General features: G+C 37.5%; 1 protein-coding gene across 2 annotated transcripts; it reads left to right on the top strand.

The window, feature by feature from the left end:
- The first annotated feature begins 577 nt into the window (after positions 1-577).
- On the top strand, positions 578-22,960 carry LOC149833672 (FRIGIDA-like protein 4a). 2 transcript variants are annotated; one of them, XM_090010934.1, is made up of 4 exons: positions 579-1,682; positions 11,878-12,038; positions 21,998-22,581; positions 22,670-22,960. In XM_090010934.1, exons 1-3 carry the CDS (start codon positions 845-847, stop codon positions 22,565-22,567), a joined length of 1,569 nt encoding a protein of 522 aa, XP_089867060.1. In that variant the 5' UTR covers positions 579-844; the 3' UTR covers positions 22,568-22,581; positions 22,670-22,960. The 2 variants fall into 2 exon arrangements, with proteins under 2 accessions (XP_089867059.1, XP_089867060.1); XM_090010933.1 differs by having other exon boundaries at positions 578-1,682; positions 21,998-22,960.
- The last annotated feature ends 1,466 nt before the right edge of the window (positions 22,961-24,426 follow it).

Here is a 24,426-nt window from a genome sequence, read left to right as displayed (position 1 = left end):
ATGTAAATAGGTCTTTAAGCATTTCAGAACTGAACAACTTGCAACGTGCCAAAATTGCCAAAATTTCATGACTAAAATCGTGTTTCTACTTATCTATGTTGGTGGGCAACGTAAGGCAAGGTGGTCGTGGGGCCCCACCCGGGTTTTTCCTCGCTTCGACGAGAGTTTCTCGTCATAAAAAAAACTTAACTATGTAGGGATGTCAAATGAAACGGATTTTATCCAATCTCTCACCGAATTCAGTTTCATTTAGTTGCATTTGGTAGACCAAAAAACTATATCGATGCAGATATGGTATTGAGTTTCTGCCAAGGTGGACATCCGAATTTGTTTACATGTAAAAAAGCAGATCTGGTATGAACTCTTCACCATCCGAATTCTAATCTGGTATTGGGCACATTCAATGCGAATCAGAACTGTTTATAGTCAGTCCGGGTTCACATTTAATCCGGGCCTCTAGTAATCCCCTCCGAACCCGATAAATGGGATCCGGGTCGATTGCGTACCCGATTACATATCCGACCCGTTGAGAGCCCTACGCGGGCGGTATAAATATAGGTTTGACTCGTGTTAGTTCTATCTCGGAGGCGTCTTCCTGATCGCTGCCAGGGTTTCTGAAACAGTTAGGGTTTCACTTTCAGCCCATTTGGGGCTTCTGCGAGAGGGTTGCGGTTGCGCTTCTCATAATTAGGGCTTCGTTTCCTCAAGAACTCTAGGGTTTCTGCAGAGAAGTTAGGGTTTCTGGTCTCGCGCTCTGCGGAAATCGGTGCTTTTCTTCTTATTTCGGAGCTTCAGAGAGAGAGAGAGAGAGAGAGTGGAAATTCCGGATTTGGTACATTCATTGATGGCCGCCGCCGTGAACGTCGATCCGATTCAGAATGCGATCGACTACCTCGAGACGGAGAGGGCCATCCTTACGAACTTCACCAATTTCTGGAAGGACCTCTCCAACCATATATCCTCCCTGGAGCGGACGCTGCAGCAGAAGTCCGAAACCCTGGATTCGAAGCTCCAGACCCTCGACTGCACCACCAAGGAGACCCTAGAGTCGCTCGCCACCAGGGAGGAGTCGCTTCCTTCAATGGAGTCGGATGCTACTGACCGCGTCGAGAAGCTGAAGCAGGCGGCTCTATCGGAGATTGAGGAGCATGCTGGGGCCTTGCCCAAGGATGCTGGTATCGCAACGAGCCTCCGCTTTCTGTGCCGGAAGATGGATGCCAGCGGGCTATGGAGGTTCCTGATAGCTAGGAGGAAGGATTTGGCGACAATCAGGACGGAGTTGGAGCCTGCGATTGCGGAGGCGGTGGATTCATTATCCCTTGTACTGCAGGCACTCGAAGATTTCGTGTTCAAGCGCGGGGATAAGGTTGGGCTCTCCGACCAGAGGTGGGCCTGTGGGATGCTGCTCAGGGCCCTGTCGATCGAAGGGGGAGTTGCTACGAGCGTGAAGGAGCGCGCCTGGGTGCTGGCTGAAGCTTGGAAGGAGAAAATCGATGGGAGTGGGGAAGGTGGATTGGCCTCAAATGCAGCCGAAGTGCAGATGTTTCTGCAGCTTCTGGTGACGTACGCACTTGTAGAGAAGCTTGAAATGGATTATTTGAAGAAGCTTGTGGTGGCATTTGCTTCTCGAAGGGACATGCCGAAGCTTGCGGTCTCGCTAGGTTTTAAGGAAAAAATGGGAGGTAAGCTTTTCCTTGTTTTTGTAATTCACTAGATTATTACTACAGTGGTTTTTTTGTTGGCATATGTCTGAGCCATGCCCCACGTATGCGTTATGGCCAAGATGGTTTCATGCATATGCATACGCATCGTCCAAACGATTTTTACAAAAAAATACCGTTTTGAAAATTAAACATTCGTCTTTGGAAATAAAGTCCATTACCGTTCTTTTTGGAATCCCATGCATAGACGGGCCGTTTAGTGGGGGTTTACGTTTCAGCAACGCTAAGCTATTTAAAGCAGCAGGGAGAGAGTTGATATCCATCCCATATACAAAAACAAAGAGCTTGCCTAAATCGTCCAACTACGCTCTAAATTACCTACCCAATTGCCCTTGTCTAAATTCATTCCTCTGCATACCTGGGACCAACATTGGTATCAGAGTTAAGTTTTGGATGAACTCTCTGCGTTGGAATCATCCCTGCACCGAGCATCGTCTGGTGAACACCATCTACTATCCTCTGCACTGGAGGATCATCGGCTTCTATATCTCTGCGTGCATGGCACCGATTCTGCATACACACAAAAACTTGTTGGATTAGCGATTACTGGGTAGTAGTCTCCTGTTTTTTGTTTGGCAGCATTACCGACTCGGTCCTCCCTCCCCGAGGGATCCTGCCAGTGTTAGCCGGATCAGGAGTCTGACAGGGAGATTCTGTACCCCTCCTCTCCCTTCTTTTTGAAACCTGTCGGCCCTCACTGGATTCAACTGTAGGGCGGTGAGACCCTGCTGGATTAATAGAAAAATTAATATATAGAGAGAGGAGAGGTGGACGCCTTACCTGCCGGACAGCCTGTTTCTTCGGCGTCTGAGAGAGCCAAACATGCAGTCGTTTGAGAGACCCCCTTCCCTCGCCGGACACCCTGATAGATGGATGGAAGAGATCCCCAACAGGATCCCTCTTTTTTTTGGTTCGATCTGCTACAGCCCTCACCGAGCCCCCTGTAGCCCTCTTTGGATCGATCTCCCCTCTGCAGAGGCAGTTCTTGCTCATTCACACCCCTGATCGACTGATCAACAATCGATCAGGTCACTGTCCCTATTCACCTCCATCGCTGGATCTGCTGCCCCGACTATCCTTTCTTCCCAGCACACCTCGGCTGCCGGCTCTGCTGCCCCTCTCTCCTTTCTTGTTCCTTCTTTTCCTCTATGAAAAAGTCTGGAACAAAAACATAAAAAAAAACAAAAGAAATAAAATATTAACCCCCTCCACCGCCTCTTTTGGACATATAGGGAAAAACAAAATGTTGAAACTAATCAAAATGGGTTTTCTTCTTGACTTGATAAGTGTAGATTTTAACACTTGTGAGTCATGCCTCATGAAAAATGTGTAGACAACCTTTTCCAAATGGTCAAAGAGCAACTGGATTGCTTAGCATCGTACACTCAGATATATGTAGACCTTTGAATATTGAAGCACATAGAGGAATGAAATATTTTATCACCTTTATAGATGATTTTTCTAGGTTTGGACATGTTTATTTGAATATAAAAAGGAAGTTGAAAACTTATTGGGTAGAAACATTAAAATATTAATAACTGATAGAGGAAGTGAATATAACTCAAATGAATTTAAGGGTTTTAATATTCATCATGAAACCCAAAGACAAACCATTATGTCTTACACTCCTCAACAAAATTGTGTTGGCGAAAGACGTAATAGAAGACTTTTATACATGACCTGCTCTATGATGGCTCATACCTCACTTCCAAAAACGTTTTGGGCTGAAGCACTTGGTACAACCACGTATATTCTTAACATGATTCCTACCAATGCCTTAGAAGTAACTCCATATGAATTATGAGCCGGTAGACAACTGTACCTAGATTGTTTTAAAGTATGGAGTTGTGTGGCCTATGTACATGTACCTAATCACTTAAGAAAAAAATTAGATGACAAGAGTATTAAATGTAACTTTATAGGTTATTCAGATAAATCGAAAGGCTATAGGTTTTACCATGCAAATAAAGTATTGATAGAAAGTATAGATGTCTTCTTAGAGGATCTTAAAGAATTAGAAACTCCATCAGACATAAAAGATTTTATTGTAGTGTTAAATGAACTTGAACCATCAAATGCATCCAAATCTAATGAATCAGAACCCACAACTCCACAACTGAGAACCCAACACATCCTATGTTGAGTGGTCAAAAGAGGTCTGAAGCTTCTCCAATTAGATGATTACTATGTTCATCTTGCTAAGGAAATGGATAAATGCTTATCCATTGATTCGATAGATGATCCATTGAGTTATTCTAAAGCTATAAACTCCTTTGAATCACAAAAATAGATAGAAGCCATGAATTCTGAGACGTAATCTATCGAAAAGAACAATGTCTGAGAATTGACAAACTTACCAGCAGATAGAAAGGCAATATGATGTAAATTGATATTGAGAAAGAAATTCAAAGTAAATGGATCTATTGATAAATACAAGGTTAGGTTAGTAGATAAGAGATTTTCTTAAATAGAAGGAATTGATTATTCTGACACATTTTCTCCTGTTGCAAGATTTGCTTCAATAAGAATTTTATTTGCATTAGTGGCACATTTTGATTTATAACTTATCCAGATGGATGTGAAGATTGCATTTCTGCATGGGGAATTGGAAGAAAACATTTACATGCATCAACCTAAGGATTTATAATTCAGGGATAAGGAAATAAGGTGTATAAGTTGAAGAAATCCTTATATGGCCTTAAAACAGTTTTCACGGTTATGATACCTAACTTTTCATAATGCAATAATATGATTTAGATACAAAATGAATAACTATGACCGCTGTATATTCATTTTGAATAATGGGAGTAAATTTGCCATCTCATCTCTTTATGTAGATGATATCTTGTTAGCCGGAAATGATATCAATATGATAAATGAAATCAAATCTTGGTTAAGTACTCGTTTTGAGATGAAAGATATATGAAATGCATCTTATGTATTTGACATTCAAATTATTACTAGAGATAGAATATCTAAGATGTGTCTAAGTCAAAAAAGATATCTTGACTAAGTTCTTAAAGGATATAGAACGGAAAATTGCAAAGCAGAAACAAATCCAATTGCTATGGGTACTAAATTAAGCAAGCATGACTTTCCAAAAGAAAGACAAGAAAAGCTTAACGTGCCATATGCTCAAGCTGTGGGAAGCTTGATGTATGCAATGATGGTTACCTATGTCACAGGGATTCGGCTAGCAGGGTGCCGCACCCGCGTCGACGCGACTCGACGCGGGTGCGGTCAACCCGATCTTGGGTGCGTTGACCGCACCCAGGATCATTTAGGTCCATTTTTTTTGGATTTTTTTTTAAAAAAAAATTGCCCTATGAAATGGGCTGCGGAATTTAAAAAAAAAATTCTGCTAACAGCTGCTGACAGCTCCTGCCTTTTCAATCCTATCCTTCTTTTTCGTAAAGGATTTTCTCTCTCCATAATAAATGATAATGATGGTGGTAGCCTTGCTGGCTATTAGTATTCACTGTTCTCCTGATGAGATGGGTGCGCTATCATGCAGCTGTATATAAAATGAAATTTGAAAAAACCCGCGTCGGGGGAACCCCCGGACCCCCTTATATATATTTACATTTTTGCCCCTGCCACAGCCCCGCACCCGGGTTTTTTGGAAGTGCCGAATCCCCGCACCCGCACCCATGTGACATAGATGGTTACTAGACTGGATATTTGTTTTTCTATGGGTTCAGTTATTAGATTTTAGAGTAACCCTAGTTGGTCCCATTGGCAAGCGATTAAAAGAATATTAAGGTATATTAAGGGGACCAAGGATTTGAAATTATGTTACCAAGCAGATAAACTTGAAATTATGATAAGCTTGAAATTATAGGGTACTCTGATGCTGACTTTGTTGGTAGCAGAGATGACAACAAGTCAACTTCTCGAAACGTTTTCCTCTTTGGAGGAGTAAAAAACAAAGTTGTATCGCCCAATATACACAAGAGGCCGAATATGTTGCCTGTGGTATAACAACAATGAATGCTGTCTGAATAAGCCGCTTCATAAAAGACTTGAAGTTGGAATTAGCCGACGATCCACCTCACATTTATTGTAACAATAAAGCTGCAATTGTTTTGATTGACAGTGGAACAAGTGTTTCCAAGGCCAAACACATTGAAATAAAATAGCATTATATCCAAGATATGGTACAAAAGGGTAAGTTGACAGTGAACTACCTTCCATCTAAAGACATGCTGGCTGATTCTTTAACAAAAGGTGTTACTACAAACACTTTTACCAAACATATCAGTCTAATGGGGCTTAGATGAATATGATATTCATCAAGATGGCATGATTAACCTCGTGATGGGACAAAAATGGAAATTTGGTTATGACTTTAAAGCCACTTAAGTATTCACAATGTCATGACAGTCACCATGAGTGGGAGCTTCCCAGATCATGGTTTACTCATTCAGCCCTCATGTATTCACAATGTCATGACAGTCACCATGAGTGGGAGCTTCCCAGATCATGGTTTACTCATTCATCCCTCATGGCCAAGTGGCAGATGTTGGCATATGTGTGAACCATGGTACACATGCATTATGGCCAAGATGGCCTCATGCTTATGCATACACATCGTCCAAACAGTTTTTACAAAAATTTACCATTTTGAAAATTAAACACGTCTTTGAAAATAAAGTCCTATTCTTTTTGGAATCCCATTCATCACATGCATAGACGGGCCATTGAATGAGGGTTTACGTTTCAGCAAGGCTAAACTATTAAGGCAGCAGGGAGAGAGTTGATACCCATCACATATACAGAAACAAAAAGCTTGCCTAAATCGTCTTAGTCCTTGCCGATCCAAGGTCCAACGACGCTCTAAATTACCTACCCAATTGCCTTTGTCTAAATTCATTCCTCTGCATACTTGTGACCAACATTTTTTCTCATCATCTATATGTTTCTGGTAATTAATGATCATTTTCTTATAGTACAAATATATAGTTTCTCCTTGTTACTGTACTTTGGAATAACACTTTCTAAGTCAACAAATTTTGATAATACCGTACTTAGAGGGATCAAGATTGGAATTCATTGCCACTAGGCAATTTCCTGTTCCAAAGCATACAAATTCTTAATCATGGATTGTATTAAGTTGGTGGCGGAATGTGGGGTTTATTTTGGGTGCCTGATCTTGGTTTACGACATGCACATTCTACATCTCCTGGATGCATGAAGATAAAATATGTTCATATAATGTGCCCAAAACTCTTTCAGTGCATCATGTGGCTGCTCTAGGCAATACTTTTCCTCTATAAATTTTCCAATACCTTTTTTCCTTTTAGTTTCACAAATTGCCAAAACTACATGGAATTTTCCTTCATATAGTGCATTGGATGTAATCTGATTGGAGATGTGAGCTCTATCACATAGACATGTTTAAAAGGACACATGATACAACATTCTTGTATATTTTTGCATTAAGAATAGCATATAGGTGGGCATGACACAAGGGTAAATTGGAGTATCCCTGTGACAGGTTTTGAGGTAGCTTGTGAAACTCTTCCAAAAGTGGATCTATGTGTGTTGTAATAAAAGGAAAAACAATACAAATATATGCCTCTTATGGGCTTACAAGAACACAAGAACATAAACAACAATGACTACTGACGGGTCAACATAAGCACACATGCACAAGGGCCACATAGGGACCAAGAAGGCAAGTAAAAAATATACATTTATTGGAGCTAAAATGCTTGAGAAAGCATTGAGACTACAAGGGGGGGAACAGCCCTATTTATACACAAAACAACACAACAAAGGGCCATTTACCTAAATGCCCTCAAACCAAAAATAAAATACCAAGTTACAAAAATAAAGGAAAAAATAATAAAAGTCAATTGTGCCACCTAATGGACACAACCTATTACAATGTTGTAAAAAGATTAAAATACCCCTAATTGGTATTTCCTATTACATCACTATAAATAGTGTAAAATGTCTATATCTATATCTATATATATGTATGTACAATGTGAAAATAGTGTATACATATATGTATATATATGTACAACTTAACACTCCTCAAACTTATGGTTGGTCCTCAAACTTATGGTTGGATTATCGAAAGTTTGTCAAGTAAGAAATGAAATTGGGGGGAAGGAAGCGCCTTTATGAAGAAGTCAACTAGTTGAAACTCTGATGTTACATATGGCAGAATATTCTTCTTCTTCACAAACATAGTGACAATCCATCTCGATATGCATGGTTCGTTCATGAAATGTGTGATTGCCAACAATGTAGATGATACTTTTATTATCACAACATAACCTGGAGGGTGTTTGCATATACGCCTCATGCGTTTTAACAATATTTTCAACCACACGATTTCATACGTCTTGGTAACGATAGCGCAATACTCAACTTCAATTGATGACAAAGATACTTTCTGCTACTTCTTACATTTTCAGGATACCGGTGAGCCATTTATAAACACAAAAAAACCCATAGTTGAGCATCTATCATTGGGATCTCCTATAGTTACCAGTCAAGGAAACAGGAGCGGGAAGCGATACGGGAAGCGGGAGCGGGAAGCGAGGCATTTTCAAAAATTTAGGAAGCGGGGAAGCGTGGGACCACTTAGAAGAAAATTATGAACACAACCAACATGATCTAAATTCCCTAGGCTACATTATTCCCTAGTTAGACATTTCTCCTGGTTAATTGATTAAAACAAGATTGCAAGTGACACTGCAGACCCAACAAGATAATGAAGAGTGGAAAAAACACTGCACCTAAGCAAGCCCAATCTTAGCTCAACTGAGTACACACAATAGTGTGGGGTCACCCAATTAACTAGTAACCCCCCAATCCCCAATGCACTTCATATCTATTAACCATACACACAAAAATATCTCGGGATTTTTTAAGCCACGCTATTTTAGCGCAAGATCTCCAGAAACAAATATAATACCCCCACAAAAACGAGACATTTTGAACATATCATGTTTTTTGTTGCAATATCATTAACATGATATCTACATTTTTATATTTTAATGGTTTTATTGTGTTTTCTCATACATTTTCAAGTTTTAAATGTACATAGATTCCCCCCCCCCCCCAAAAAAAAAAACAAAAACAAAAAACAAATTTCTTCAATTTATTGCAATATTTTCGTTCACCATTGAGAAAATACCAATAACGAGATTTGTGACTTTGCTATTAACCAAGCATCGCAGTGAGCAAAGTGACTCCCTGTGAATGATCGACGCAGAAATCCTGCTTCGCTGATAAGAATCGATCGATGTCACCAAGACATCTTAAAAATTCACGTATCTAACGCACAGTGACAACATCGCCAACGTGCCGGCTGAAACCCAATCAAACCCATCGGTTTCTTTCCATTCATTTCCAACCAAACACGCATCGAGCTCGATCGAGACTCGGTAGCAAATCAAACAGCAACAACGGAGGGACGAGAAATGACAAAGGAGAGAGAATCAAGAAAAGAGAGCGTACCTGAACAGAGACATCGTCGGTGGAGGTCGCCGTTCGTCGGACGTGAATAGCGGAGGAGGTCGCTGGTCGTCGAACGTCAATGGAGGAGGAGGTCGTCGATCATTGGATGTCAATGGAGGAGGAGGTCGCCGGTGGTCGAAAACGAGAGAGAGAGAGAGATGAAATAAAAACAAAAACCCTAAGTTTCTTTTTTTTTATCTTTATGATTTTTTGAAAATGTCCATTTTGCCCTTATTCAAAAACGATTTTCTTTAATTTTTTTGTTTTTCACGTGTTAATTTTTTTTAAAAGGGGCAAACTTGACATTTTAAAAAACACATCCCCCTTTAAAGGAGTATGCGTACCCCTTTAACGGGGGATGCACTTCCCTTTAAAGGGGATGCGTACCCCTTTAAAGGGGGACGCACTTCCTATATTTTTCATGCGCTTCCCCACGCGTTTCGGAAGTGCCGCGTTTTGCGCTTTCGAAGCGCGTCTCGGGGAAGCACACTTCCCCTAGTACATACGCATTTTCGGTAACTCTGGGATCTCCTCTCCGGTCGGAGTTGGTATATAATTAAAGTGGGAAGAAGATAACAAAAGGCCTTTAGAAACAAAATTTTGTAAATATCTAATAATGCGCATGACACCACTCATGTGCACAATAGTAGGTGAATGCTGAAATTGACTAGTTGTATGCATAACATGAGAAATGTTAAGTTTAGTAATGGTTAAATAAGGGCCTGAATCATTTGGCGGTAAGGAGTGGGGTCATTCAAGGGTGTGCCATCATCTATCTTCATTTTTTTGTTAATAACTTCATGAGTGACCATCTTTTTTTCATCTATAATTCCAGACCTGTCAATGATGTCAGTAATAAACTTAGATTGAGTTAGTAGATAGCCACAAGCATGTAACCTCAATCCTTAAAGAATATCTAAGAAAACCTAAATCGGTCATTTCAAAGCTTTGTTTTAAAATATTTTTAATAAAACCAACTCCCTGAGTGCCGCTTCCACTAATGATCATGTCATCAACATAGAGAAAAATAATAACAATACCTGCATCAGATTTTTTAATAAACATAGCAGTGCTAGTATAACATAATTTAAAACAAAGTTTAACCATAGCAACACTAAATCTATCATACCGGGCTTTAAGTGTCTCTTTTAAGCCATACAAGGCTTTATGTAAACGAAAAACCTTTCTTGCTGGAATTTCATATCCTGACGGAGGATCCATATATACTTCTTCTTTCAATTCATTATTTAAAAATGCATTTTTGACATCCATCTGATAGATGTGCCAATTCTTAATGGTAGCTATAACTATAAGGGTTTTAAAGAGGTCATCCTAGCTCCTGTTGTAAAGGTTTCATCATAATCTATACCATATTCTTGGGAATAACTCTTGACTACTAACCTAGCCTTATATCGTTCAAGAGAGCTATCGCTTTTGGTTCTAACCTTATAAACCACCTACAACTTATGGACTTGTCCAACGGCCAAAAATAGAGCGGTTGGGGTGGTCCCAACAACTCTATGGGCCATTTACTTAAATGTCCTAAACCAAAAATAAAATACTAAATTACAAAAATAAAGAAAAAATAATAGAAGACAATTGTGCTCTTAATGGGCACAACCTATTACAATGCTGTGAAAAGACTAAATTACCCTTAATGGTATTTCCTATTACATCACTATATATAATCACTAGAATATGAGAACTAGAAATATGAGACTAATGTGTGAACCACGATTTTCATGGTTTTTTTGTTCTTTTCTCTTGAATCTAACCATACAGATGTGATCTGCATGCTTGGTTTTATAAGAACCAGCTCTCGAATCGCTCTATTTTGATGCATAAATGAGATTTTTTTAAGGCTTTAAAATCAATGGCTCATAATCTTCATAAATATTCAAGCATTCAAATATCACATTTTTTTCATCGAAAATACATGATCCAATGGTTGATTCCAGCAAATTCATCATGCCAAGCACATCCACATGGTTTTTATTTGCAAAAAAAGTGTTGGAAATGCCCATATTTCTAGTTCTCATATTTCAGTTCTCATATTATAGTGACTATATATATGTATATGTACAATGTGGAAATAATATATAGATATATGTATGTGAATACATATATGTATATCTACAACTTAACATTTGTGTGTGCACTTGTGCGTGTGCTTGAAGATGCGAGCTATGTCACATAGACATGGCTAAAAGGACACATGATGCAGCATTCTTGTGTATTTTCCCATTAAGTATAGCATATAGGTGGACATGACACGAGGGTAAGTTGGAGTATCCCTTTGACATAGGTCATGAGGTAGTCTTTGTTAAACTCTTCCAAAAGTGGATCATTGTGTGTGTGTGTGTGTGTGTGTGTGTGTGTGATTGAAGATGTGAGCTATGTCACATAGACATGGCTAAGAGGACACAGGATACATGATTCTTGTGTAATTTTCCATTAAGCATATCATATAGGTGGACATGACACAAGGGTAAGTTTGAGTATCTCTTCAACATAGGTCATGAGGAAGTCCTTGTCAAACTCTTGCAAAAGTGGAGCTCTGTGTGTGCATATGTGTCTGTCTCTGTGTTGCGTGCATGTATGTGTGCGCGCGCTGCGCGTGTTGCATGCATGTATGCATGTGTCCTTATGTTTTTTTTCTCTGTTTGTTTGATCCATGCAGATATAATTGGAGAACTGGTTAACAATGGAAAGGAGATTGATGCTATATATTTCATTTATGAGTCTGGTTTAGTTAGACAATTCCCCCCGGTACCACTTCTCAAGGCCTACCTCAAGAACACAAGGAAAAATGCAAATGGTGCTGCAAAGGGTGGTTCTGCGGTAAGTTTTCTTGCAACTCCTGCAAAAGTTTATGTTCTTTTGCTTTGTCTTATGGATGAACTTGTTTATATTACTTTTCAGAAATTGTCCATTGGTTGCATTTAGTTGGCGATACCTTTAAGTCAGTTATTTCTTCTAGCTTTTTCATGAATAACTCCTCAAATATCATTTGTTTATTTTCTTTATATTGCTTATCAATTTTCATATTGTGATTTTCTGAGCTGTTAGCTCATATTAGCGTGAATGAATGTTGTTATGCACTACAATGAGTTAGAGAACATTCTTATACGCAGGCTACCTTTTTTTAGAATTTTGTACAGGCGTTCTGGGTTCTCTACTTTGAACTGTGACCTGTGATCATGAAGTAGCAACCTTCTCATAGTGGGAACTCTGTACTTCAAATAACCATGCCCTATATTTTAAACTAACCACAGGATATGAGCATGCTTATGCACCTAGCCGCATGCGGGCCACAATTCATGTGTCATGATTGTTTTTTCTTCTTCTGTGAATTTGTGCATGTAATTTATTACTAGCGGGGTTGATTCATAATTCTCAAGTTTCCTTTCTTAAAATATTGTTATCGTTCTGATAATTTGTTCCAAGCTATGTCACAGGGATTCGGCTAGCAGGGTGCCGCACCCGCGTCGACGCGACTTGACGCGGGTGCGGCACCGGGTGCGGTCAACCCGACCCTGGGTGTGTTGACCGCACCCAGGGTCATTTTGGTCCATTTTTTGGTTTTTTTTTTAATTTTTTTCCCTATGAAATGGGCTGCGGAATTTTAAAAAAAATTCTTGGGGGGGGGGGTGCCCCCCTATGACCCGCGCCGGGGGGAACCCCGGACCCCCCTTATATATATATACATTTTTGCCCCCTGCTGCACCCCCGCACCTGGGTTTTTTGGAAGTGCCGAATCCCCGCACCTGCACCCATGTGACATAGGTTCCAAGTTGATGATCTTGTTGTTGTTATTTAAGTAGAAAATTCAAAACCTTATTGGGGTATTTTCTGTTTCTTGATAACCAAGTTGGGGGATAGCCCTTGTGGGATCCATACAGAGGGCTCCTTAAGTAAAGGTACAACAACTCTACCTGTCCACCTATTGCATTCGATGGAAGCATTGCTGCCTTATTGGCTCTCTCTTATGTTAGCTTTATGATCACATGAATCTGGCATTCCCCACAAATGGCAAAAGTTAGTCTTCCCTTCATTTTTTTTCATCTGATTGAGAAAATTACAATCAATGCAATATGATTTTTTGGTATCCATCAGGGAATGGTATATATACCATGGAGGAGTTCCAGAAGATTCAAGACAATTTCTCCATTTTGACACAAGATATTTATTAAATCTCATTTTTTTCCATGACCAATATTCATTACATTTTATCAATTAAACATGACCGATTAACCAGAAAAAAACTACTAGTTACAAACAAAATCTTATTGTTGGATTGAAACATAGTTTGATTTTTATTGGGTTGTGAAAGTCTATTGTCCAAAGCTCTCTTCCCTCTCCCCAGCGTCTGACATCAATTGCAATGATTTGATTGGTGGCTTATTGTGATAGATGGTATCAGCAATACTTCTATTGGAAACATATATGAAGTTTTCTCTTCGTATAACTGAAAAAGGAATGAACCTAGTTTAACTAGGGGACTACTTCAGATTTAGTGGGGCTTGGATATTGGGTCATGGCAAAAACAGCTAATATGATATAGGAATGCTCTTTTTTCTCTGAAATGGATAGAAGTGACCATTATGGTTCACAGGTTCAGGTATCATATTACAGGCCAAGAGGTGCCACGATGATGTGGCCCTGCTTTGATGTCCGGTAAAAACTCCACAAGTACTTTCTCCCTGTCCACTGAGATAGTTTTTTGTTGCTTCGATCTTGCGGCAAGGAACACATGCCTAGGTGTCAAACTTGCGGCATCCTTCAACTTGAACGTCTTAAGCCGACCCACCTAGCCAGGATGTAGGAGTGCGCCTGAAAAATTAAAGGTAACAAAAATTTGCAAAAATAAGAGATCCTGTTTTTAGCTTTTTCAATTCATTTTTCAAAGATATTCTTAGAATTTCTTTGGTTGTGTTATTAACGGAGGAATCCAATTCTTGACATTTATGATAGAATTCAAGATCATGCATTGTTTTATGTTATTTATGAAAACAGAACCTTTTTCAGCATGGTACCTGGACACTCCATTTTGCCCTCCGTACCTGTGTCGACATGCCTATCCTTCTGTCAACACCCTGACACGCCATTTTACCCTCCGAATATACAAGTTTGTATTCAATTTATAATTTATAATTATATTTTCAGTTTATAATATATATTTTAGATATAACATATATATTTAGATTATATTCAGTTTATTTTGAATTCATTTTGTATTTATGTGATATATATAGCCGTGTCCCCGCACCCGCACCCGCACCCGCACCCGCACCCGCACCCGCACCCGCACCCCGCACCCGCACCCGCACCCGCACCCGCACCCGCACCCGCACCCAGGTAACATATATTTTCAGTAATTGTGGTGTTAGGGTCGGATCCTATCTTTTATTGGCTCCTAGGCTTAGTTGTCAAAGGCAGGACTAGGCGGGACTAGCCGTTACTTGAATTAAAAAAATAAAAAATACACAAAATATGTAAACAGGCTGCTAAAATTAATAACATGTATACAACATAAAATCAATCAACAATAAGCAATAGAAAAAACACGTCGTCGAACACTATAAAGCAATTACATTAAATAACATGCTCAAAACAATTAAGAATAAATGAACAATTGAACAAACAAACCATGCGAAAGAACAATATACAAAAAATAAAATCATGTATACAAAAAAATTAACAACAATAGACATGAATTCATGAAATAAGCAATAGACAAATAAGAAGAAATGAACAGGAAAAATAAACAAACCATGCAATTGATAACATTCTAAAAAAATTTAAGAATAAATGAACAATTAAATAAACAAAACATACAACTAACAATGTGAATGAATGGTATACAAAAAAATTAACAACAATAGACATAAACTAAGCAATAGACAAATAAGAAGAATAAATGATTAGGAAAAATAAACAAACCATGCAATTGATAACCTGCTCAAAAAATTTAAGAATAAATGTACAATTAAATAAACAAACCATACAACTAACAATGTGAATAAGCCATATACAAAAAAATTAACATCAATAGACATAAAATGAGCAATAGATAAATAATATTGTTGATCTAATATTGTCAAACAGTCAATAGATAACAATTGAATAAGAAAACCATGCACCTGAGAACTGAGTCAACTGACAATAGAAATAAAAGGCAACTACATAATTTCAACACAATTAAAGCCTTAACAATATTAAAAGTCATACTAAAATGTCATAAATGATAACTGAACTACTGATAGTTCATGATAACTAAAACCATCACATTTAACCAATGTCTCATATGGTAATCTTCATCTTTAAACTATAAAGATCCTAAAATTAAACTATATAGGCCAAGAATTAGGATATATATATATATATATATACATATATATACAACTTTTGTGAGTTTGTGTGAGTGTATGTGAAGTGTGAACTATGAAAAGGTTTAGAAAACATATTATATATAAATTACACGCACACACACATACATATATATAACTCATAAACAGTGAACCAAAAATATAACTCAGAAACACAACCCATAAACAGTCAAACAGATTATATATATATATATATATATATATATATATATATATAACACAAACACAAAATATATATACTATACATATTAAATTAATTGAAACACAAAATATATATATTATACATATTAATTTAACTGAAACACAGTATATATAATATATATCAAGGTTGTAAGTATCATATCGTAACCCGTATCGGTAGGGCCCAAAATAAGATATGTATCGTATCGTAAAAAATCGTAAATTTTGAAAACAAATTTAAAAAAATCAGAAAAATATAAATTAAAAAAAAATCATAACACAAAACAATGATGAAATGCATAAAATGTAACTATAAATTCATATATGAATCATTTATGTCTATATGAGCTGCATAAGACATCATCAAACACCAACTATTTCACAAGAATAATGCACAATATTAAATATCTTGCAATTACGAACATGCCAGAAGACTCATACTTTCATATTACATAAATAAAAATATTATGGCAGTAGTTGCACTCGATTTTCAATCAGTTTTTACTCATTTACTTAAGTGCTCCATTGCTATGTCGGATTATCTGATGCCATCTTTGCTGGAGGAGTGTGAAGCCTGATTTCTACCTTGATATAAATCTTTAATTTTTGTGAATCCAACTTCGCGGTAAGTTGCAGGGAGGTTGTAAGGGGCTAGTGCCCTTCGGGACAAATTTTTTTTGGAGAGTAGCTTTGTAATTTTACTCATAATAGGGATTTTTTACCTTAACCCATTTTTTTTTGAGTGACAAAAATGGTGAAAATGCACTTTTTTTTACCTTAACCCACTTGTTTGGATGAAAAAAATGGTGGAAATGCACTATTGATGAAATCATGATATTCCTCTTCCCGATGCAAAGATCGCCCCCCAAAACGGTCTTATGACTCCTAGGGTGCGTGGGAAGCTCTGCAGAATGTTCTATACGAATGAGGGTTTCAACCCTCAAAAGCTCTTTAAAACCTAAAAACCTAAAAACACAAATTTGCCCTTTTTTTAAGTCTGCAAACACCGTATCGTACGATACATGTGATACACCTACAATACACACGTATCGAGATACAGGTATGTATCGTATTGATCTCTTGCATCGATATACGGTACAATATGGACAACATTGATATATATATATATTATATTATATATCTGAAATACAGAATATTATAATATATGCTCATGATATGTTAATATATATAAATATATATTTACACAGAAAACAAACATATATGTGTGCTTCAGCAACTGCTTGTGTGGGTACATGTGAAGTATGAACTGTGAAAAAAGAACAATCAAACATATCATATATGAAATTTACACACAGATATATAACTAAGAAATATAACTCACAAGCGATAGTCAACCCTAAATGTAACTCAGAAATATAACTCACAAATCATAACTCAGAAACAGTCAACCAGAAATATAACTTAGAAACAGTCATATATATATATATATATATAGATAGATAGATAGAGTAATGTGCTTGTTCTGCCCTGTTAAGGCTCTTCAAAAAGCGTAGTTTTTTGTATTTTTTCTCACATCTAACACCATAGATGTGATCTATAGGTTTTGTTTAGTGGGAACCTACATTTGGATCACCGAAATCTGACCTGTATACATGTTTTTCCAGTGATCCAAAATCAATGGATATGAAGGCATCAATTTTTCCCGGCTCATAAAAATACTATTTTTTCTCTAAAAACCATGATCCAAGAGTCAGATTCCCACTAAATAGAGCATGCAAAACACATATAACAGTTCAGATCTATCATAAAACACTTCAAACTATGGGACCTAACGGGGCATATCAAGAAAAGAGGGCCTAATATGTGCAGTTCTCTCTATATATAATTGAAACACACAAACACAGTTGCACATAATATATATTATAATAAAAGAAGAAAACGAGAAGAAACAAAGGGGGGGGGGGTGGCGGAAGAGAAGAAGAAAACCCAGAGAGAGAGAGAGAGAGAGAGAGAGAGAGAGAGAGAGAGAGAGAGAGAGAGAGAGAGAGAGAGAGAGAGAGAGAGAGAGTTCTTCTTCTTGCTGCAAAAAACCAAGAGAGATAGGTGAGAAATCAATAGAGGCATACCTGAGAGTCGCCTTCTTCTTGCTGCAAAGAGCAAAGAGAGAGAGAGAAAGAGGCGTTACACTTTTCTGCTTTTTATACCAAGGGGTCAAAAAGAAAACTTTTATACCAAGGGTAAAAAAAAACAAGACCACCGCCCTGGCGGTCCCAATCTAGGTGTTAAAATAGGTTCCCACAGCCCAAACCCAATTGCTCAGGCTGTAGGGCTGTGGCTAGGTCGCCTATGCTGCCTAGGCGCCGCCTCTGACAACAAAGGTCCTAGGCAGTGTTGTAAGTATCGTAGCGTATTGTACGATGTGCTACGATGCATATCATATTTATGGCATGTTCCAATACAATACAATACACTTTTGTATATTCCGATACACTCCAATACAGGGTGTATCTTAAGATACATTATAAATGCAATTTAACTGCACTCATTTCAATTTTTTTCAAAAATTATGTTATGTTTTTTAGATTTTTTATTTTTATTTAAAACATATGATTTTTTACAGTACCATATGATAAGATACCTATCTTATTTTTGGCCTGACAGATACTGATTATGATTTCCTACAACCTTGGTCTTGGGGACTTCATACTTTTTTTTTTCCTTTTTAGTATGAATATTTTGCCACATGCATGGACTCTTCCATGAATCAATGCACTATGCTATTCTATGTGTCGTTTTGTTAGGGTTTCAAACACTATCAGAAGAACAGATGCCAGAGACATTTATCAAGTTGAACTTTTTGGTGAAATGGAAGATTAGGTTTTTGATGATTTTTTAGCACGCCGAGAAATTATCCAATATCCAATTGAGTATATTAGTGTTACCCCCTGGAAGGGATTTATGTTGTCTGACATTTTCCAATAAGAGAAAAAATTTAAGTAAAAATACTTGGTAATCCATATTACTGGAATTTAGACCTTTATATATATACAACAACAATAACTACGCCTTCATCCCAAAAACAATGGGGTCGGCGATATGAACCAAACAAGAAAATCATTTCGGGTCTTCCACATGAATCCTTCTCCTCCAATCATTTCTATCCAATGCCATGTCCTCGGTGAGGTTCAAAGCATTCATATCCTTTTTTATCATCTCCATCCAAGTCTTCTTAGGCTTACCCCGACCTCTTTTAACTAATATATTATCCCATTTCTCCATCCTTCTAACTGAAGCATCATTAGGCCTTCACCGAATATGTCCAAACCACCGTAAACGATTCTCTCTCATCTTATTTTCAATGGATGCAACGCCTACCTTCTTACGTATCTCTCCGTTTCGAATCTTATCTTTTATTGTATTTCCACACATCCATCTAAGCATACGCATCTTAGCTACACTCATTTTTTGAATATGATGTCTCTTGGCGGCCCAACATTTCGTACCATATAGTAAAGCGGGCCTAATTGTCGTCCTATAAAACTTTCCTTCAACCGCAATGGCTTTCTACGATCGCACAACACTCCAGTTGCACTTTTCCATTTCATCCACCCAACCTTTATCCTATGATTTACATCTCCATCAATTTCTCCATTTGAATGATAGATCCCAAATATTTGAAACAATCATCCACCGGTATTTCCCGCTCACCAAGCTTCACTACACTCCCATCACTACTTAGTTGCTTACTAAATCAACATTCCATATATTCTGTCTTACTCTTACTCAACTTAAAACCTTTATATATATATATATATATATATATATATATATATATATATATATATATATATAAAGGGCATAGCATTGTGTCTAAAGTTATGTTTATGCCCAGTTATGAGACCTGTTGCTCTAATTCTGTTAATGTTGTATGTCAGTTGCTCTTTCTTTCCTTCTTTCTTTCTCTCTCTCTCTCTCACACACACACACACACACAATGTTACCTGGGTGCTGATATGAATCTTGGTGTTAGACATGGGTACATTCTTAGACAAGTTGAACTTTGAAAAATTTGATTTTTTTTATATATATATATATTTATATATATTCTAAATCCTAAATCTTACAAAAGCAGAATGGGTAGTTGAGGAAAAAATGGGTTCTTTATAACTTTTTTCTAAATGACAGCTGTCTCATGTGTCCAATGAATGGAAATATAAATTTATTGGACATTTTCAGTTTTTTTTTTATCAAAAATAGAATGTGTAATTTTTGAAATGTATTTTTTGACCAACTATGTGATTTTTGAACAAATTAAATGTACACCAACTACGCCTTCATCCCAAAACAATTGGGGTCAGCGATATGAACCAAAAAAGAAATTCATTTTGGGTCTTCCACATGAATCCTTTTCCTCCAATCATTTCTATCCAATGCCATGTCCTCGGTGAGGTTCAAAGCATTCATATCCTTTCCTATCATCTCCATCCAAGTCTTCCTAGGCCTACCCCGACCTCTTTTAACTAATATATTTTCCCATTTCTCCAACCTTCTAACTGGAGCATCATTAGTCCTTCGCCGAGTATGTCCAAACCACCGTAAACGATTCTCTCTCATCTTATTTTCAATGGGTGCAACACCTACCTTCTTACGTATCTCCTCGTTCCGAATCTTATCTTTTATTGTATTTCCACACATCCATCTAAGCATCCGCATCTCAGCTACACTCATTTTTTGAATATGATGTCTCTTGGCAGCCCAACATTCCGTACCATATAGTAAAGCGGGTCTAATAGTCGTCCTATAAAACTTTCCCTTCAACCGCAATGGCATTCTACGATCGCACAGCACTCCAGTTGCACTTTTCCATTTCATCCACCCAACCTTTATCCTATGATTTACATCTCCATCAATTTCTCCATACTTTTGAATGATGGATCCCAAATATTTGAAATAATCATTCACCGGTATTTCTTGCTCACCAAGCTTCACTACACTCCCATCACAACTTCGTTGCTTACTAAACCGACATTCCATATATTCAGTCTTACTCTTACTCAACTTAAAACCTCTAGCTTCCAATGTCTGTCTCCATAATTCTAACTTAGCATTAACCCCAGCTCTAGACTCATCAATCAAAACAATATCATCAGCAAACAACATACACCACGGTACATTTTCTTGAATTGAACTCGTAAGCTCATCCATCACTATCGCAAATAGGAAAGGGCTTAAAGCAGATCCTTGATGTAACCCAACCGTTATCGGAAAATTGGTTGTCACCCCTCCACAAGTGCGGACATTGGTTACTACTCCTTCATACATATCTTTAATTATACTAATGTACTTGAGAGAAACACCTTTCTTCATCATTGTCCACCACAGAACGTCCCTAGGTACTCTATCGTATGCCTTCTCTAAATCAATAAAAACCATATGCAAATCTTTGTTCCTCTCTCTATATCTTTCAATAAGTTGTCTAAGAAGATGTATAGCTTCCATAGTTGATCTTCCAGGCATAAAACCAAATTGATTCTCCGATATCATGACAACCTTCCTCAACCTAGACTCAATCACCCTCTCCCAAAGTTTCATAGTATGACTCATGAGTTTTATACCACGATAGTTTGTGCAATCTTGTATATCACCCTTATTCTTATATAAAGGCACCAAAGTACTCTTCCTCCACTCATTAGGCATCTTATTTGTTCGCCAAATCAAGTTAAAAAGATTTGTCAACCATTCTAAACCTTTCTCTCCCAAGCATTTCCAAGCCTCGATAGGTATACCATCTGGGCCAACTGCCCTTCTTGATTTCATTTTCTTCAAAGCCTCTGCAATTTCTTTCTTTTGAATCTTGCGCATGAAGTCACGATTTATCTCATGAAAAGGAATGGAGAAGTCTCCAAGATCTTGAGCATGATTATCATTAAATAGCTTATCAAAATAATCTTTCCATCTCTCATTTGGCAGAGAAAAAAAATGTGGCAAGAGAGACTAGAAAGAGGTGAAACTAGAGAAAAGATAACAGAACCCCTTCCCATGATATGAAGTGATATAAGAGAGCAAGATTGAGACCAAGAAAAGAAAAATGATTGCATTTGCATGACTAAAAAATTAAAATAGGAAATCTGTAAAATCCTTATGCATTTTTAGAAAAATGAGTCTTAAGAGGTTATTTAGTGCTCCATTGACCTAGAGTTGTGGGCTTAAGATTTCAAATGCGATATAATGTTGATGGGCTTTCATAGACTTTCTTTTCCTTTTGTTTAGGATGACTTTTCAGAACTTAACTCTCTCAAAGCCATGATCAAGTGCATTGAAGACCACAAGCTGGAGTCTGAGTTCTCACCTGAAAGCCTCAAGAGACGTGTCACTCAATTGGAGAAATCCAAGATGGACAAAAAGAAGTTTACTGGCCCCCCCAAGTCACAGAACAAGAGAAGCCGGGCTAGTGGTGGTGGTGTAGGTTCTGCATCCTTTCCACCTGCCAAAGCTGGGAGGCATTCCAATGCTTACCCGTCATCTACTTGGCGGGACCAGACTTTGCCATCCCATCAGCACCCTGCTACCTTCCCTTCAACATACAGTGGTTATGACTACCCATACATGCCTGAGTCTACCACTGGTGGAAGCCGGAGTCCAGCAGCGATGTCTCAACGTCACTACTCATATATGCCAGAAGATGTGGCCACCTCTCGTGCTGCTGCTGCTGCTGTTGCCGCTGCGGCTGTTCCTTACTCTGCTACTCCTGCTCCTTACTCTGCTGTTCCTGCTAGTTACAGTGGCTATGACTATGCCTCTGGCCTGCCTTCATACCAGGCTCCTACATATCTGCATTAGCTCTCTCTTCACTTGTAGGCATTACTTGATAGTTTTTGTTTGCAAGTTGTTATTTTGACTGATCTGTCTTTCTTTGTCACTTTCATGTAATCTGAGCTTTAGGTTGATCTGCTTTCTCATCTTTTAAGTTGTTCTAGTTTGTTTCTCCTCCTATGTTTGGGAAACAACAGACAATAACAATGCTCAAGTGATAACTAGGACATCATAGAAGGAGAAATCTAGGTAAGTTAAGATGAGGAAAGTTCATGGTTGGCTAGATGTATGTAGTAAATGAAAGGTCATGACTAATGCCAGTTGCATCAGACTTCTGACAGACGTCTTCATGTTATCTTGGTAAGTTTGATATTCACTATATTTTCTGTACAAATTCGAAGTAGAGTACCATATTTCTTCTTTGCCTGTCTGAACTATATCGTTTTATTGTTATTATTTTTTTGGTATTGCTAATCTCAGTGAATACCATTTCGGGCTTCCTTGTTTGTTTGACCTTGACTGTGGTCCCTTTGATACTGTGGTCCCTGTTACGGAATGATTCTGTGACTGAAATGTTCTTTGCCCCTTCCGCCAATTCGTTTAATACAGCCAGAGAAATGGTTTATGCACATCAGAACTTTAAGCTATTGTCTCATAAGTGTCAGGCTGGATGCACAAGTATCCGGAAAAGTGGGATAGATCGTGATGTCATTTTATCCTGCTTTTGTGGATAAGTTGTGCAAAAACTCTCATAGGGCCTATTAAATATATATGAATTAGCGCTACTCCCAAGCATCGTCAAAATAAAGATTAAAGCGAAGGCAATGAGCATCTACTTCGTAGGGCTTTTTGGAAATTGAAATTTATCCAGGTTTTTGGAATGGAAAATGATCGGTACTTTGACATGTTTTTCCAAATGCCCTACAAAATTTAAAATCTGTAAAATGTTCAATTTTGTAGGTTTTCGAATTTTTTAGGACCTTTTTATTCTTAGCATGTGCGAATGTCTCTTGATTTTTGTGCATGTTGCAACACTCTCTTGTCTTGCTAAATCTTACTGAAATGAATTTTAATCAATATTTTTGCAGAAATCATGAATTTCAAACAAATAGTATGAACATTGTGACACTTGCAAAAATTCATTGCGAATTTCATTATGTTGGTTGTTAAAGTCTGCATATTGATGTAGAATTCATAAAGTTTGTAAAATTTATGGTTTTTTGCAATTTGTTGACTTATAGTGGTGCAAAATTTTGTTTTAACATGCTATTTTATGCATATATAGATGATTAAAGTGTAAATTTTGTCAAGAATTTGCAAAAGTTTACTTTCAATGAAGAATTCATTAAAAGTTTACTTAATTTAAGAACTTTCACAAGTTATCAATTTTAAGAGATTCAAGATTTTATTTTTGCGTGCAAATTTACTTGTGTATATATAAACGATTAGAGTGTGAATTTCATTAAGAGTTTTGCGTTGGCGGTGGTTACAAATTTTTTGAAAGGTTTGCTGTAATTGTAAAATTTTACATCAGGTAATACAAAATTCTTTTAGAGCGTGAGAATTTTGCAAGCACTATTTATGCATAACCTATAGTTTTGTGGTCTCCAAACTTCCTCTTTTACAAAATCTTCGTAGAAACATATATCGGTTGACACTTTATCGATGATTATTTCAGCCAATCTTTTGAGTTTTTCTAGTAAGATAGTTTTTTCATGGGTGAATCCATTTTTTTTTGAACTTTCAGTATCAATTAAATAATGGATGATAATTTTTGCTTTTTTTATTATTCAATTTCTAATTAAAGAAGTATTGTGCCATTTAGTGTTTTATTCACAATCGGTAAAACTGTGTTTGTGTATGAGAGAGATGATGAAACATTGGCA

This window comes from Nuphar pumila, chromosome 6 (assembly GCF_984573655.1).
Source record: "Nuphar pumila chromosome 6, dmNupPumi1.hap1.1, whole genome shotgun sequence".
NCBI classification, from domain to species: Eukaryota; Viridiplantae; Streptophyta; class Magnoliopsida; order Nymphaeales; family Nymphaeaceae; genus Nuphar; species Nuphar pumila.
Note: the sequence above shows the minus strand (reverse complement) of the source record. Positions and strands in the feature narration are given on the sequence as shown.

Bases quoted from the DNA above. Each gene is read 5' to 3' on its own strand.
- LOC149833672 (XM_090010933.1), top strand. From the start codon at position 845: ATGGCCGCCGCCGTGAACGTCGATCCGATTCAGAATGCGATCGACTAC. The intron at 1,683-11,877 runs GTAAGCTTTTCC...TGATCCATGCAG, and splicing joins TTTTAAGGAAAAAATGGGAG to ATATAATTGGAGAACTGGTT. The intron at 12,039-21,997 runs GTAAGTTTTCTT...CCTTTTGTTTAG, and splicing joins CTGCAAAGGGTGGTTCTGCG to GATGACTTTTCAGAACTTAA.